Source organism: Callorhinchus milii, unplaced genomic scaffold (assembly GCF_018977255.1).
Source record: "Callorhinchus milii isolate IMCB2004 unplaced genomic scaffold, IMCB_Cmil_1.0 Scaffold21, whole genome shotgun sequence".
Lineage (NCBI taxonomy): Eukaryota > Metazoa > Chordata > Chondrichthyes > Chimaeriformes > Callorhinchidae > Callorhinchus > Callorhinchus milii.
This window is the reverse complement of record NW_024704762.1, coordinates 4,141,349-4,157,274: the sequence shown is the minus strand read 5'-3', so window position 1 is coordinate 4,157,274 and position 15,926 is coordinate 4,141,349. Positions and strand designations below refer to the sequence as shown.

Below are 15,926 nucleotides of genomic sequence, written 5' to 3'. Positions count from 1 at the left end.
TCATGGATCTTCTAATTCTCGAGTTGTCCTATTTAACTAATGGCCATTTAGTTGAGTTGCTTCAGATTTCCTCCATCGCCTCTTAAAGCACAAAATATTCTTTTCCAACAACAGCGACCACGTATAGAGTGTCCTTCAAACGGGGCAACATCTCGGAGAGCTTAACAAGGCAGTCTCCATTTTTCGGTCTCCTTTATTCCCAAGTGGCCTGGAACTTTACTGAGCATTTCACTCCTTTGGAGACCGAGGGTATTAAATGCCTTTAACTTGTGCAGCTCAAGCACAACGCTCACTGATCACATTGGAGGAAAGTTGCTCATTTGCTGTCAGGAATCAGTCAGACTAGACGGTGAGCTTACACTAGCGCTGATCAGCCTCACTCTCTGCTCCACATAGCTGACTGCCACAGCGTAGAGCAAAATACCAACTATGGTTTTGCCCACTTACTGGTTTGAAGCTTAATTTGAAGCTAATTATTAATATTAGCATGGAGCGGGGTGGGGTCAAAATTGTGGCATGTGATATTATTACCCATGATGATTATCACATCAACTCTCCACAAAATGTGGCCAAAAGCTAATGTTTTTGTTAGGTATCACATATGGTGGGGTGGGGGGGGGGAAGATGGGGTACTTGTGACACGATAACTGAGCCATGACTGTAAAAAAAAGCCTAAACCACAAATAAAAAAAAATCCCAGAGATTTTACCCATTTCAAATACAAATCTTGTGCATCGCAGTGAATTTGGAGATTGAGGGCCATTTTACCAGTGGTCGGTTCTGGATCCTTTATTTTTCACTCGAAAACGGGCTAGAGTCATTATATTTCATCGCTGTGGTCAGGGAGCAGTTCAGAAGGTCCGTAGTCAGTCTTCACCGAGTGTCCAAGTCCATGTCCCACATCGTGGTCATCGAGGCTGAGGTCCGCCATGGCTTTGACCTCCAGTGCTGTGACCTCCTTAGCGATGGTGGGATCTTCTGGGGAAGAGCTGGTCCTGTTGGTTTGGTGAGGGTTGACTTCCTCGGCAGGCTGTGTGTCCTTGGCTTTCCTGCCCTGTTTGCTGGCTGTGTCGCTCGTCTCTGAGCTCCGTTGGTCACTCCATTCGTCGTCTTCCTCCGCTGGGGGTGGCTTTGAGCATCGGTCGTCACGTGGAGCACTCGGGAATACTCAACGTCATGAAGGGACCTGGAAAACACTGCGAGGAAAAGGCGTACAGTGTGTGGAATTCTATATAAATGGCTCGTAAAACTGGATGCGGTCTAGTGCACTGAAGCACCAATACATTTCGCTCAGTAATAATAATAATAATAATAATAATAATCCTTGCATTTGTTATAGCGTTTGATCACATTGTTAAGATGTCTCAAAGCGCTTCACAGAACATACTGTAAAGTGAATGGACTGTACATTTTGTGGCCAATTAAAGAAATAGCTTGATGTTGAATTCGGAGGATGGTCGGGAGGGTATAGGCTGAGATCCAATGGGATAAAGGGACCTTCTTCATCCCAACGTCTCGTGAAGTTCACTTCCAATTGACCCAACTTGGGTTCAGGCTGTTGCTCTCCACTGCCCTCTGGTGATGCTGTGCCAGTACTGCCCTGTGATGGAGAACCACTTTGCCCACTCGTTCTTACCTCGTAATGGGGTGAAGTCATCTGCTGGGGCGCTCTTACTCTTGCTGAAGGGAGTGATGCTGGGGAAAATAACTAGGCCAAAGGACAGCAGCAGGACCTGGAGAGGAACAAGATCAACAGGACACCATTCAACGCCTCCCAGCAACACATTTAGGGTAAAGAGGCATACAATACAATACAAAATTACATTTGTGCAGTGCCTTTCACGTGGGGAGGACGTCCCAAGGCGCTGGACAGTCAGGGATTTGGACATGTCATGATCTTGGCTAACAGGGAAGTTTATATTTATATCATACAGTAAACCTCATACAAGTCTGATCAGTTGGGACCGTACATTTAATAAGTTAAATTCTAAACTATTGGAACCAACGTGGTTTTGAATGTCTAGTTTATTCTGACAATTGAAGCTTCTGACAGGTTCATAGAAACAGTTAGTAAGAGGTTTGTCAAACTTGCACAGAATATAAATTCTTGAACCGGATTTGGGCAGATGGAAGACTTAGGCGATTGGTTATACGATTGATACAGATCAGAATTATGCGACACAAACTCGTACCATGATGCAGGTTCCTGTCTGCGCAGTTTTGCTCGATGAATGCATGATGAGGGACTGGAGTTTCCTCAGTTGTGCCATTATTGTTCTGCAACGACAAGGCTACATTACTCACACTTCAGCAATGACATTAGTATATATTTTGGGGGCGCCGCTGTGCGCAATTCGCCGCCACGTTTCGCCCACAAAATGCGCAGTCAATTCACTTTACAGTACATTCTGTGAAGGGTTTTGAGACGTCTCGACAACGTGATAAGGCGCTGTATCAAATGCAAGGATCATCATCATTACTAATAATTAGTCCTTGCATTTGATTCAGCTCGTGCAGCATCGAAACATATCAAAGCCGTGGGCATGGTGTGCTGGCAATGGGTGCCAATGGATATGGAGCTGTGTAATTGTTCCAGGGCACTGGCGGTGGGTACAGGGGATGAAGCATGTCAGCACTCACGTGTTGTGCTTCTCAAGCTGAATGACTTTCCTCTGTAGTTCATGGTTGTGGACTGTACAGGCTGCCATCCTGAGAGGCAAAGAGATCATTAGAGAGTCCGGAAACCATTCCCAGACACTTTCAATCCCCTGATATCCTTGGCCCTGGATTTTTGACTGTTACAACAACATCTTGCAATTATATAGCGCCCCTCACGCAGGATAGCGACCCGGAGCGCTTGACAGTGGCGGAGCACGACACCGAGCCGGGGGGAAGTGGTTGGTGACTGTAGGCACGGTCGAAGAGGAAGGTCTTCAGGTGCGATCTGAAGATGGGGAAGGACGGGGTGAAGCGGAGGGAATAGAGGAAGAGTGTTCCAGAGTTTATGGTCGGTGTTCCCATAATGGCAGTGAGGGAGCGAGAAGTCGTCGCGTTTGCTATTCACAAAAATACACATTTTTTCTGCCAAATTGATTGTGCTCTAACCCCAGCGATCTCCCACAGTCTGAGTCAAACACACTGCTTGCTAATGGTTTATTCACATTGTAAGTGTGGAGTGGGTTGCAGTGGATCTTGTTCGGGTGCCATTGCTTGAGGTACATGGGTTTCCCTGCAGGAGAGGCACTGAGGGCCCCAAAATTCCACCTAGTCTGAGCTGCTAGCGCCATTATTCACGTCTCAAATGCTGAATATGCTGAAATTCAGCCTTAGTTTCAAAGCCAGTTGACAGTATCGTTTTTAAAAACTCCAGAAAGGAATTAAGGCCAAATTAAGACTCGATTTAAGAATCTTCCACAATACTCCGTGGGCTGAAATTTTAGGGCAACATTGGGCTTAGATTCATATATTGTATTTGGCGGAATTTCAGGGAGTGCATGTCCTTTTTAGGCACTTTTTCTGGTAGGAACAACGGCAACTTGTGTTTATACAGCATCCTTCACGAAGGGTAAAATCTCGGGAGTGTTTCGAGGGACAGGGTTGGACATCGAGCAAAGGAGACAGGGGAGGAGAGGGAGGTGGCCATTGGTGCTTTCAACGAGGGAGGATTTGAGGTGACACTTAAAGATGGAGAGAGAGGGGGCGAGACGAGGGGAGGCAGTAGAGGGAGAATAGAACCTCCTGCGTGGTTGTGTTGGTGAGCGTGTTTCTAACCTGCTTTCCAGCCCATCGATATACTCCTTCTTCTTCTTGCGACTCTCTTGCGCGGACTGCTTGTTGCGGATTTTCCTCCTGATCTTCTTCAAAACACGCTCCTCGTACTAAGGGAGGAAAGAGCTTGCGTTTTTTTTAAATCGGGTCTTATCACATAATTGCGTCTCCGAGCGCTTCGCAGTGTGAGTTTCACTCTAAAAATGCCACATGCAAGTCACCTACATTGGGTCCCCTCCAAGTGTAGTGACTGTGTGTTTTGTGGATGTCAAAAGATCCCATGGCACTATTCGAAAAGAGAAGGGAGTTTCTCCCGGTTTCCTGGCCAACAATCCCTCAAATAAAATTGGTCACTGACTTCATGGCTGTTTGTAGGACTTTGCTGCACCTTACCATACACAGCCAACACATACACAACCCATACATACACCCATACAACCACACTCAACGCGCGCACACACACAGTACACACACAGACAACACACACAGTACACACACTGACAAAACACACACACAGCCAACGCGCACACACACAGTACGCACACAGCCAACCCACACACACACACAGTACGCACTCATTCAATACATAACAACAACAACAAGATTCCATTTATAGAGCGCCTTTCACGTCGGGAGGACGTCCCAAGGCGCTGTACAGTTGGGTCAGGACCCGAGGGGTGGGGGGGGAAATGGTCAGGGTGAGGGGTGGGAAGGGAGGGAGCGAGGAGGGGGTAGAGAGTCGAGAGGGGAGCTGAAGGCACGGTCAAAGAGAAAGGTCTTGAGACCGGCCTTGAAGGAGGAAAGGGAGGAGGCGGCGGAGGCACTGGGGGATAGAGTTCCAGAGCCTCGGGGCTGAGAGGCTGAAGGCCCGGCCACCGATGGTAGGGCGGTTGGGGCGGTACATACACAACATGCACAAATAACCCTCTAAAGCACGGCAGAGGCAGGGCTGAGTTCACATTTTATCTGGACGTTGTTTTAGGAAGCTATGTTCTGACTACCTGAGAGCGAGGTGGTGCCTGTATGTTGTGTGTGTGTGATAGGTGTGTGTAAGAGTGCGGAGTGTACTTTGGACAGAGGCAGCTGTGAGGGGAGCAGGATTCCCTCCTTCACCAGTAGTTTCTTTTCATCCTCATTGAGGACCAGCTCCTGGAGTTGTTGCTGTTGTTGCTGTTGCTGCTGCTGTGGAAACAGGGAGATGCCCGAGTGAGTGAGAGAGAAATCCATCGTTCTTACACGGTGAGACAGAGCGGGCGAAGAAGTACAGCAGGTCAGAGTTTGTGAGGTGTAGAGAATGGACAAGAGAGTGGGGCTGGAGGAGACCGGGCTGCATTTGGTCAGTCAGGCAGGTGTCTGACACATGTAGAAACCCAACACCATGTTTAAGAGTATCAAAACCAAACTGAAAGTTCCACACATTTACGGCGTTCACACATGGAAATTTCCCGGTATCTGAATGGAATGTGCTCTCTCTCTCTCCCCATAGAGATACACTCTACTTAGCTACTTGTGGAGGTTGAACTATGTAATGTGAATAACATGAGGATAAATCGAGGAGCGGGATAACGGGATTCAAAAAAGCGTGAGATCAAATAGGCTGAAGGACCTTCTTCACCTGGTGCTCTCTTGCAAATTTGTTGATTCTATAAGCCTCAGATGTGATTCGGAGTGAATTCCTAATCCAGGGAAAAAGTCTCACCATTTCGTTGGTGCTGGCCAGCAACAGGTCCTTCACAGTGAGCGGGAAGAGGTTGTTTGCAGCGGATCTTGTGGGAACGCTCCTGGTCTCTTCATCAAAAAGGTCAGAATTCCAGTCACCTGGACAATTAATAATAATTAATAGCAATGCAATATAATTTCATTTATATAGCACCCTGCAAACCATGAGGATTCCTCAAAGCGCTTCACAAGATATACTGTAAAGTGGGGTGACTGTGTGTTTTGTGGGTGAACGTCTACAAAAGTAAATAAGGCCACCTTGGCATTCAGTGAATCACTGATTAAGCAAATCCACTAACCACTGAATGTAACATGTCAGTCTGTGAGTGTATGCATGTAAGTGTATGTTTATGTGCGGTGTATGTGTGTGAATGTGTGTGTGAGTGTGTGTGCAAGGGTGGATGTTTTTGTGTGTGGTGTATGCATGCAGACACAGGTGACAAGGTGTGTGCGCGAACGTGTGTGTTTGTGCAAGAGGTTGTGTGTGCATGTGTACATGACTGTGCGTGTGCACACCCATGCAAATGAATACCTTTAAACATGTTTCAGTAAAATTTGATCCCATGCTCTCTCTCTCTCTCCACTGAGTGCACAACGAATGCTTTTGTGTCATTAGTTCCTACACCCAAGCTTAGACATTTACAGCGTAAAAGAAAGCCATTTGGCTAATTGTGTCCAAACTTCCAGAAGCTTAAAGCTTCCAGGCATCTAACATTTTTTTTTAAATTGTATTAATAATAATAATCCTTGCATTTGATATAGCGCTTTTCACGTCTTCTCGACGTCCCAAAGCACTTCACAGAATACATTGTAAAGTGAATTGACTGTATATTTGTGGGCGAACGCGGCAGCCAATTGCGCACAGCAATGTCCCACAAACAGTGGTGGATTTAAAATGACCGATTTATTATTGCTTTGTTTTATTGTATTATTTTAAAGGGGAAACCCAGGCAATTTAGAGAGATTCAAAACAAGATTATTATTATTATTTCTCATTTTCTTTTGAGCACAAAGCCCCAGAGACTTGTTTTTAGTCTCATTAGGGACTTTGTTTTTCAAAGAAAATCTGGAAACAGAAAGGATGCTGTTCATTTCATGGAGATCTGTGAGTGTGGAAGCAATGCCAATACTCAGTGCAAACAGCGTCTGCTGTCACCATGTGGTCAGACTGAGGTACTGCCCAGTTATAAAAAATAATAATAATAATAATCCTAATCCTTGCATTTGATATAGCGCTTTTCCCGTCGGGAGGACGTCCCAAAGCGCTTCGCAGAACACACTGTAAAGTGAATTTACTGTATATTTGTGGGCGAACGCGGCAGCCAATTGCGCACAGCAATGTCCCACAAACAGTCGTGGATTGAAAATGACCAATTTATCATTGTTTTTGTTTTTTTGGAGGGATTATTATTAGGCTCTGTGTGGAGTAAGGAAACTTGCCCGAGGTTTCGCCCTCTGCCGGGAATTGAACTCAGGTCTCTCACTTGCAAAGCGAGTGCTCTAACCACTGAGCTACAGGACTCCACAGTTACAAACTTGCTCTGAACCATCACAATGACGGTGATTCTTGTATTATTATAATCAGCAAAATAATAATAATAATAATAATAATAATAATAATCCTGGCATTTGATATAGCGCTTTTCACGTCTTCTAGATATCTCAAAGCGCTTCACAGAATACGCTGTAATACGCTGGATTAGGAATTCACTCCGAATCACATCTGAGGCTTATAGAATCAACAAGTTTGCAAGAGAGCACCAGGTGAAGAGGTCCTTCAGCCTATTTGATCTCACGCTTTTTTGAATCCCCGTATCCCACTCCTCGATTTATCCTCATGTTATTCACATTACATAGTTCAACCTCCAAAAGTGACGGTATATTTTGTGGGAAAACGCCCTGTCAGAGTCCTGTAGCTCAGTGGTTAGAGCACTCGCTTTGAAAGCGAGAGACCTGGGTTCGATTCCCGGCAGAGGGCGAAACCTTGGGCAAGTTTCCTTACTCCACACGCCTGATAATAATCCCTCTAAAAAATAATAAATTGGTCATTTCAATCCATGGCTGTTTGTGGGACATTGCTGTGCGCAATTGGCTGCCGCATTTCGCCCACAAATATACAGTCAATTCACTTTACAGTCTATTCTGTGAAGCGCATTCAGACGTCAAGAAGATGTGAAAAGCGCTATATCAAATGCAAGGATTATTATCCAGGGATTTGGGGATAATCTCCTGACGTGAAAGGCGCTCTATAAATGTAATTTTGTTGTTGTTGTTGCAGGGATTCAAACCCAGCTCTCTCGCTTGCGAGGCGAGTGCTCTAATTACTGAGCTACAGGACTGCTAAGCCTATTGTATGTAGCGTTTTATCAATTTATCATTGTGAAAACATCTTAAAAGTGCTTCACAGGATTTTGCTGTAAAGTGTACTGACTGTGTATTTGTAGGAGAATGCGGCAGCCAATTTGCAGATTGCTAAATGCTGCAAAAAGCCATGAATAATTTTATCTGGAGGATTGTTGGCCAGGACACCAAGAGAAACTCCCTGAACCATGCTTCCCGGTAACCTGATCCCAGTTGTTAAATACCCTTGAGATAAAGAAATACTTCCTGGTGTCTGTCCTCCAAATGCTCTTCGCAACTAACCCCGAATTTGTGCCTTGCCGTAGATAAAAGTATTGTTCTCAATTTGCTTTCTCAATCCCATTTAAAACCTTGTAAATCACCGTACTATAATGGCCCACTGAGGCGATGTGTGTCCCAGGCTGCTAATTGCTGGTTTCACTTACCGAGTCCTATGGAGACATCCATATCTGGGAATTCTGCTCCTGTGGGTTTCAGGTTAGTGACTGGGTGACAGGTATCCTGGGGACACATTGCCTCAGGCTGTATTGGCTCACTGAATCTGTCTCTGTCTGAGGGCATGTAGTACGGGGGGCTGTCCATCTGGTCCGAATGGTGATCTTCTGATATTCCGCTGTCGCTGGCCGCTGGGGACCACTGGGGAGAGTCTGGCACAGAATTGGCCAGGATGGAGTTCAGCAATTCCTCATTCCTGCTCTCATTCACGGAATTATTCATGATCTATGTGTGGTGTGGGGGGCGGGTGGGAAGGAAAGTGGGGGAGAGACAAGGAATCTTTGAGTTAGTCGCAACTTGCAAAGGAACCTGAAGGAGCTTTCAGACATATCACATTACACTGCAGGACAGAGCAAAGTAAGAAACGTGTGTGAGGAAGAAAGCAATATCTCAATTAACAGTTTGGTATACTGCCTTTCAACAACAACAACAACAAAATTACATTTTATAGGGTGCCTTTCACGTCGGGAGGACGTCCCAAAGCACTTTCACATTAGGTAGGCATCTCTAAGCGCTTCATAGGATTTAAAGTGAAGTGTAGTGATCGTGTATTTTGTAGGCAAATGTGGCAGCCACTTTGCACACAGCAATGTCCTGTTTTTGTATGACCGAGGTCTCGTCTGCCTGTTCAGGAGGACATTAAAGATCACACGGCGCTATTCAAAAAACCTCTCTCACCCGGTGTCCTGGCCAAGAATCCATCAGATAAAATGAGTCACTCACTCCTGGCTGTTTGTAAGATTTTGCTGTGTGCAAATTGGCTGCTATTTCACCTACAAATACACAGTCATTGCACTTTACCGTCATTCCCTGTAAAGCGCGTTGACATTATGAGCACTGTATCAAATCCAGAGATTATTATTATTATTAGAAACCAACTCAAACAAAAGGCAAGAGGCTGAGAATGAGTGAGAGCAGCAGGTACATTAAGAACATAAGAACTTTCTAGGCGAAAGAGGACCAAGGTCCATCTAGTTCGCCTTCCACCATGCTGGTGGTCGCTTGACATGCCGTGTCCCAAACTATATACTGTATCCCGAGATATTATTTTCTCGCAGAAATCTCTCTGAGTTGAAATAAACGACATGTATCCTTACACTCTGCTCTGCCATCGCCCAGTTGTCTGTGCCCACTCTGCAGCCAGTTTCGAACTCCTGGTTCCAGAGAATCCCTTCCTCCTGGTCAAAGAGCAAGTCCAGCAGATCCACATTGTCCAGGTCAGGAGGCAGGCAGCCCGTCGACATCTGTAGGCAAGACAAAAGCCAGCTCTTACTCACAAGGCAATGGGATTTGAAGGAAATAACAATAATAATAATAATCCTTGCATTTACATAGCGCCTTTTCACGTCATTGAGACATCTCAGAATACACTGTAAAGTGGATTGACTGTACAATTTTTGGGCATTTTAATAATTATATAGATTGTTATAAAATTATTTTATAATTCACTGGTGAGACATGTTTGACGGGCCTTTTCCTGCTTCTATAAATATAAGTGTGTATTAAACATATAATATATAAATATACTATATATACTTAAATTTAAAAGTATATATGATATCCACGAACAGATCTGATGGTATTGACACATCTGATCTGATCTCTTGATCCTCAGTCCAGAGTCTCAGATTCTTTATTTATTGATCTGATTTCAAAATATTACACTCACCTATTGAACCTTGTTCACTGCAGAGTACAAAATAAACACGCCTTCTTTACAATTATATCATCTCAACAAAGAATCTCAGTGACTTTATCACCCACCCCATATTTGGTCTTAAAAAGTCGGGGGCTTTTCTCGCTCGAGCTAAGAAGGTTAGGAAATCCCAAGTTTTTCAAATGGATACAACAATAATAATAATCCTTGCATTTGATATGGCGTCTTATCGCGTCTTCGAGACGTCTCACCCTCCTTTCCCCCCTGCCCTCTACCCTCCCCAATCCCGACTCCCAGTTCAGGTCCGAAACGAAACACTGACTGTCCAGCGTCTTAGGACGTCCTCCCGACGTGAAAGGCGCTATACAAATGTCATTTTGCTTTCTCAAAGCACTTCACGGAATATACTGTAAAGTAAATTGACTATATATTTTGTGGACGAATGGGATAAATGGATAGATTATTTTTATAGAGTATAGAGTAATAGATTATTTCCCACGGTTGGTCTACAACAAGAGGGCACAGAGAATTATCACCAGGACACCGGGAGAAACCCTCTTCTCTTTACAAATTGTGCCGCTGGATCTTTAAAGTTCCATCTGAACAAGCTTAACATCTCATCCGAAGGATGGTTTAAGATTGTGTAAAAACGTGGAAAATTCTTAAATTTGGTCTCAGTTTGGAAGCGTGTCTTCCCCAATTCTTAAAAGAAACTGACTTCCAAATGGAATTTGAGTTTAAGAATGTTCTCGTAATCTTAAATATTAAGGCGGAAAATGGCCGTAGGGGCTAAGACTGGGTGGAATTTGGGGCCTGCGGGTTTTCTATAGATTGAAGAAGCAACACCCAAAACACTGAAAAAACTCACTGTTTTAGACATTTGATATTTGACTCATTTCTTATTAAGAAAAATGTTCAGAAACATGGCAAATTAAGATCATAATGAAAAAAAAAGCTCAGGGTTACCGGAATTTCCCTGGTTTCTTATTAAGAAATATGTTAAGAAACACTGCAAATTAGACCCTAATAAATAAATAGTCCTAGGATACTATAAAATCCCGAACTCTTAAATCAGTCAATGGGTCTGTGCATTGTCAATCTCTGTCTGAACTTTGCCCCAGTTCTTTTTGCAGCTCAATGTTTGAACAACAATGATAAGCGAAGACCAAGGTTGCTTGGTTTTATTTTTTAAGGGAACTTAACTTCAAGGAGCATTTTTTAAAAAGTTAAAAGGCACTCACTTTGCTCGGTGACCACTCGGTTTTGTGAATGGCTGGTGATAAGTACAAAAAGCCCTCTGGTTTGTTTTCCTGGGGGTCTTCAAAAAGCGATTCCGTGTTCGTCCACTCGCTCCGAGGTCTCCCGTTGATTTGATCTGGGACAAAGTTGAAGTCCAACAAAGCAGAAATAACGTCAGCTGTTGCAACATCGGTTCCACTTCCAATTGGACAGAGCCGGGCTGCTCACAAATCCAAAGTGCAATTGGAAAACTCCACTGGCATGTGCTTCCTCGGCTCTCAGTGCCTTGCCATCAAGATAGGAACAGGAGGAGACCATTCAGCCTTCTCCGCCATTTGATAAAATCACGTGTGATTTGCAACTTAATCCCTGCCCTATCACCATACCCCATTATCCCTCTGCCCATCAAATATTTTGTTTTGCCCACAAAATACACAGTCAATTCACTTTACGGTATATCTTGTGAAGCACTTTGAGGCATCTCAACGATGTGATAAGGCGCTATATCAAATGCAAGGATTATTATCATCTAGCTTCCTCCTAAACTTCAGGACTTGGAACCCATATAGTCCAGGCTGACACTCCAATGCACTGGTGAGGCGGTGTTGCATTGTCAGAAGTGCCGTCCTTCAGATGAGACATTAAACCGAGGTCCTGTCTGCCTGTCTAGGTGGACCTTAAAGATCCCATGCCACTATTCGAAAGGAGAAGGGAGTTTCTCTCTCTATCGTCCTAGCGAATATTCCAAATAAAATTGGCCACTCAGTCTTTGTTTGTCAATGGGACATTACTATGTACAAATTGGCTGTCGCATTCACCCAGAATTTTGCTTTACAGTGATGCGTCTCAACAACGTGATAAGGTGCTATGTCAGATGTAAGGATTATTATTACTGTTAATCTTATTTTTATTATTAATAATAATAAATATTTCAGTTGTTTTGGCATCTACAATCTCTCGGAATAACAAACTCCACACTCCCACATCCCACATTTAACTGGTTTAGCTCTGGTTTTAAAATGATGTCCTCATGCTTATGATCATGTACAATAAATAAATCAGCCACTGGGAAAGAGAGAGAGACAGGATTCATTATTCAATTGATGAATATTCACAGACTTACATTCATATTCATCTCTGTGCCTCTGGGATTTTGCCCGAGTTCTTCGTGTATGAGCCTGGACAGTGAGTGTCGACTGCAGAGCCTCACCTGCGCATATTTACAGTTGTCAGCCTGGCTTAGTCGGTAGCATCGAGTCAGATGGTTGTAGAGTGAAGCTCCATATTGTGCACTTGAGCTTATAGCCGAGGCTGGCACTGCAGTTCAGTGCTGTATTGTCAGAGGGGCTATCCTTCGGAAGAAATATTCAACCAAGATGTCTTCTCTCTGTTCCTCAGGTCCAGACTTCTCCATTTCCCAGCTCACCCACTCCTCAGTTCTGCCCTCCACAAGCTCCTGATCATCCAGAACGCCTCATTCTCTGTGACACTATTCTAAATGGCACAGGATGTTTCTCGCAGTATCATCACAAACAATCCTACCAATTAATTGATGATCCACCTCTTGGTTGTGTGTGGGACCTTGCTCTCCTCAAAATGACTGTCACATTTGCTTCCCGAAAACAGTCACTACAGTTGATAATAATTACTCTTAAGTGAATTAGGTGTTTCAATGTATAAGGTGCTGTAAAAAAAAATTTGTGTGGGTCTGTGGACTGCTTTAATTTCTGCTTTGCTATTATTCATTTGGTGGGGGGTTATTCTGATTTGTATGTGGATGAAACACTTGCTTTGATTCTGAAAGGGATTTCAGTGTTTCTCGAGCTTACAAAACACTACCATTTCTCACACTACTCTCTTTGAGGTGGACCCGCAAATCCTGTGAAACCATCAAAAAAGAGGAGGGTCCATGTTCACTTCTTATTCACTATTGCAAAATATGTGTGTCGTTTTGGCATTTTAACAATGATAAGCTGCAATCAAACCACAGGTTTTTTCTTTTTTACACGCTTCATAGGGTGGAGATTTTGGAAGCTCAAAGTACAATGTTCAGATGCAGTTCAATAAATTCATCGCTGATCCTATAACCAAGAGAATTACAGTAAGTGATTCCAATAGGTGCTTACAATGGACCCATTGGTCTGGATATCACTCCCTACAGCACACCAGCATAAACATTTCACCATTTGTTCAAAACATACAGAGATGTTCACAGTGAAGGGAGTTTCTTCCACTGTCCTGGCCAAATATCCCCTAGGTAAAATTGATCATTCACTTCTTGAGTGTTTGTAAGACATTGCTGCGCACACATTGGATGCTGCATTCATGTACAAAATTACAGTCACTACACTGTATACATATTATCTTTGTATATCTTAGAACGTCTGAAAGCAACGTAACCAGGAGACAAGTGGAAAATCAATAGGATTCAGTGACACACTTCAAGAGATTCCAAGCTACTAAACATTTCTTTGTAAATCAATAAATGCTCAGATGGTATTTTGGCTACAAAGGAATTCCCTTTCATCCAGCAGGCTTGTTCATTCTAACATATACAACAATAATACTACATTTTACAGGTTTGTAAATTCATGAAAGGAAGTTTTCTTAGTGTCCCGGCCAACAACCTTCCAGATAAAAGTTAGTCATTTACTTCATGGCTGTTTGTGGGACATGGCTGTGTGCAAATTGGCTGCCTGCCACGTTTGACTATAAAATATTCATTACACTTCATATCAGTTTCATGTGAAACACTTTGAGACATTGCAACACAGTGAACGCTATATCAGATTCAAAGATTATTGTTTTTATTGTTATTAATTTCCCTTCTGACGGTGCAGACTGATACTTCCCCAAGAGCCAATGCCCTATTTCCAAGTCAGTTGAATTTGGTTCCACAGAAGTCATTGCTGATGATGTATCAAACTCTGGTCAGGCTGCACCTGGAGAACCATTACGGTTGCCACAACATAAGAGGCGCTCCAGATCCTAGAGGCTATGCAGAGGATAGCAACAAAGCTGATCTCCAGTGTTGGAGGGATCTGTTGAGAGGAAGGCTTAGATAAGGCTCTTTAGCCCTGTAACGAGAGGAAGGTCTTATAAGGATAATATGATGTTAAATGGAATATAGAAAGTAAGCCAAGAACAAATGGTTCAGGGTTGTGAAAGGCAATTTTAGGACTAACACGAGGGAGTATTTCTTTATTGAGGGTTATAAGGCTCTTGTTACAAAGCTAAAAGAGTCCTATCAACAGTTGGAATTGGTTACCAGAACAGGTGGTCAAGCCCAGGTCACTGAACTGCTTTTTTAAAGTAAAATTTATATTGTAATGGGAGATGGTAGAGTGGAAGCTCGGGAAGGATTGAAATCAAACGGGCTACAACTTGCATCACCAGCTTCATCCGAACCTCTTTGGTGATCTTCAGATTCTGTGCGAGAAAATGAAGTAATTCTGCAAACAGGCTCTAGGATGGAGCTGGTGAGGACTGTATTGAAACAGATGTAAAAATGATAAATAATATATTATTAGATGTAAAAATGATAAAGGTATCAGAGGGCAGGCAGGCACAGCACACAACACAAGTCATCACAGCCATTAATCTAACAAGCTTCTCCAACATCAGGAATTGTGGCGAGTTCAATTTTCTTTAATGTATGAGTCCCCGGATTTGGTTTACAAAATGTGGTCATCTTAGAATGTACGATAATTATTATGTGCTGGTTGTCAACGTAAAGCAATGAAATATTATAATTTTTAATGGCGGAGTGGAGTGGGGGGGGAATGGAAAGAGAGACAAATTGCAACAAATTATCTCTGGAATTTCTGTGTATAGGTGGGATGCATGGTTTAGATATAAAGCATGGTGATGGGTTTCCACATGTGCTGGACACCCGGCTGACCATAAAAACAAGAAGGAAAGGAGAGGGAAAGAAATAGATTTCAAGCCATAATCTAGCCCTCCGTCTGCTTGTGCCCCACCCCAGGGATGTTCACTAACCACAGCCCACAAGCAGACGGAAGGCTAGATTATGGCTTGAAAAAGTGAAAAAGTGGCACCAGAGGACAGCTTACCTTTAACAGATGACCAAGTCTCACAAGAATGAGCAACAGGTGAAATCTCTTTTTATTTGGTAAGCCAGATGTCTGGCACATGCGGAAACTCATCACCTGCTTAAGAGCAATCCAAACTAAACCGAGAATTCCATGCATCTCACCTACACGTGGAAATTCCCGAGATAGATTGTTGGAATGGAATGCGCACTCTCTCCCTGGAGGGACGCATCCTGCTGACCTAATTCCAGAAAGTATTAGGCACAGGTTGGCAAGAGCCAAGGCTTGGGGACCTCAAGAGTGTGTGCCAAAACACTGATTGTCCAGTGACTTGGGACGTCCTCCCGACGTGAAAGGTGCTATACAAATGTAATTTTGTTGTTGCTGTTGTTGTTGAAGTAACTGCTGGAGTCTAACCAGCTAAAACCATATAGCTTGTCTTTGATATTGCTGTCTGGCAAACTTTCCCACTGCTTGTCGAGCTAGGACCACACTATCCGTTAGGGCTTTGGCTTGCAGGGTGAACAGGAACTGAGTGGGATGACCCTTGCCCCCAGTGACCGGTCTGCCATTCCAGGTCCTGCCAATTAGCCAGCCTGGCTATACTGTTATCAGCAGTGCCCTGGAGTACTGCG

The 15,926-nt window shown here is 43.7% G+C and overlaps 1 protein-coding gene and 1 non-coding gene across 5 annotated transcripts; one reads left to right on the top strand and one right to left on the bottom strand.

Annotated features, from left to right (window-relative positions):
• Positions 1-610: 610 nt before the first annotated feature.
• LOC103183529 (cyclic AMP-responsive element-binding protein 3-like protein 3-B) lies at positions 611-13,303 on the bottom strand. Of its 4 annotated transcripts, none has more exons than XM_007901079.2 (11): positions 12,363-13,302; positions 11,242-11,375; positions 9,441-9,587; positions 8,274-8,568; positions 5,468-5,586; positions 4,837-4,947; positions 3,772-3,878; positions 2,641-2,709; positions 2,193-2,277; positions 1,637-1,733; positions 611-1,196 (listed from the first exon to the last, which is right to left on the bottom strand). In XM_007901079.2, the coding sequence occupies exons 3-11, from the start codon at positions 9,585-9,587 to the stop codon at positions 874-876; spliced, it is 1,353 nt and encodes a 450-aa protein (XP_007899270.2). In that variant the 5' UTR covers positions 11,242-11,375; positions 12,363-13,302; the 3' UTR covers positions 611-873. The 4 variants fall into 4 exon arrangements, with proteins under 4 accessions (XP_007899270.2, XP_007899269.2, XP_007899268.2 ...); XM_007901078.2 differs by having other exon boundaries at positions 4,837-4,950; positions 12,363-13,301; XM_007901077.2 differs by lacking the exon at positions 11,242-11,375 and having other exon boundaries at positions 12,363-13,303.
• On the top strand, positions 7,396-7,468 carry trnas-uga. The gene has a single exon. It is a non-coding gene; the product is annotated as a tRNA-Ser (tRNA).
• Positions 13,304-15,926: the final 2,623 nt, after the last annotated feature.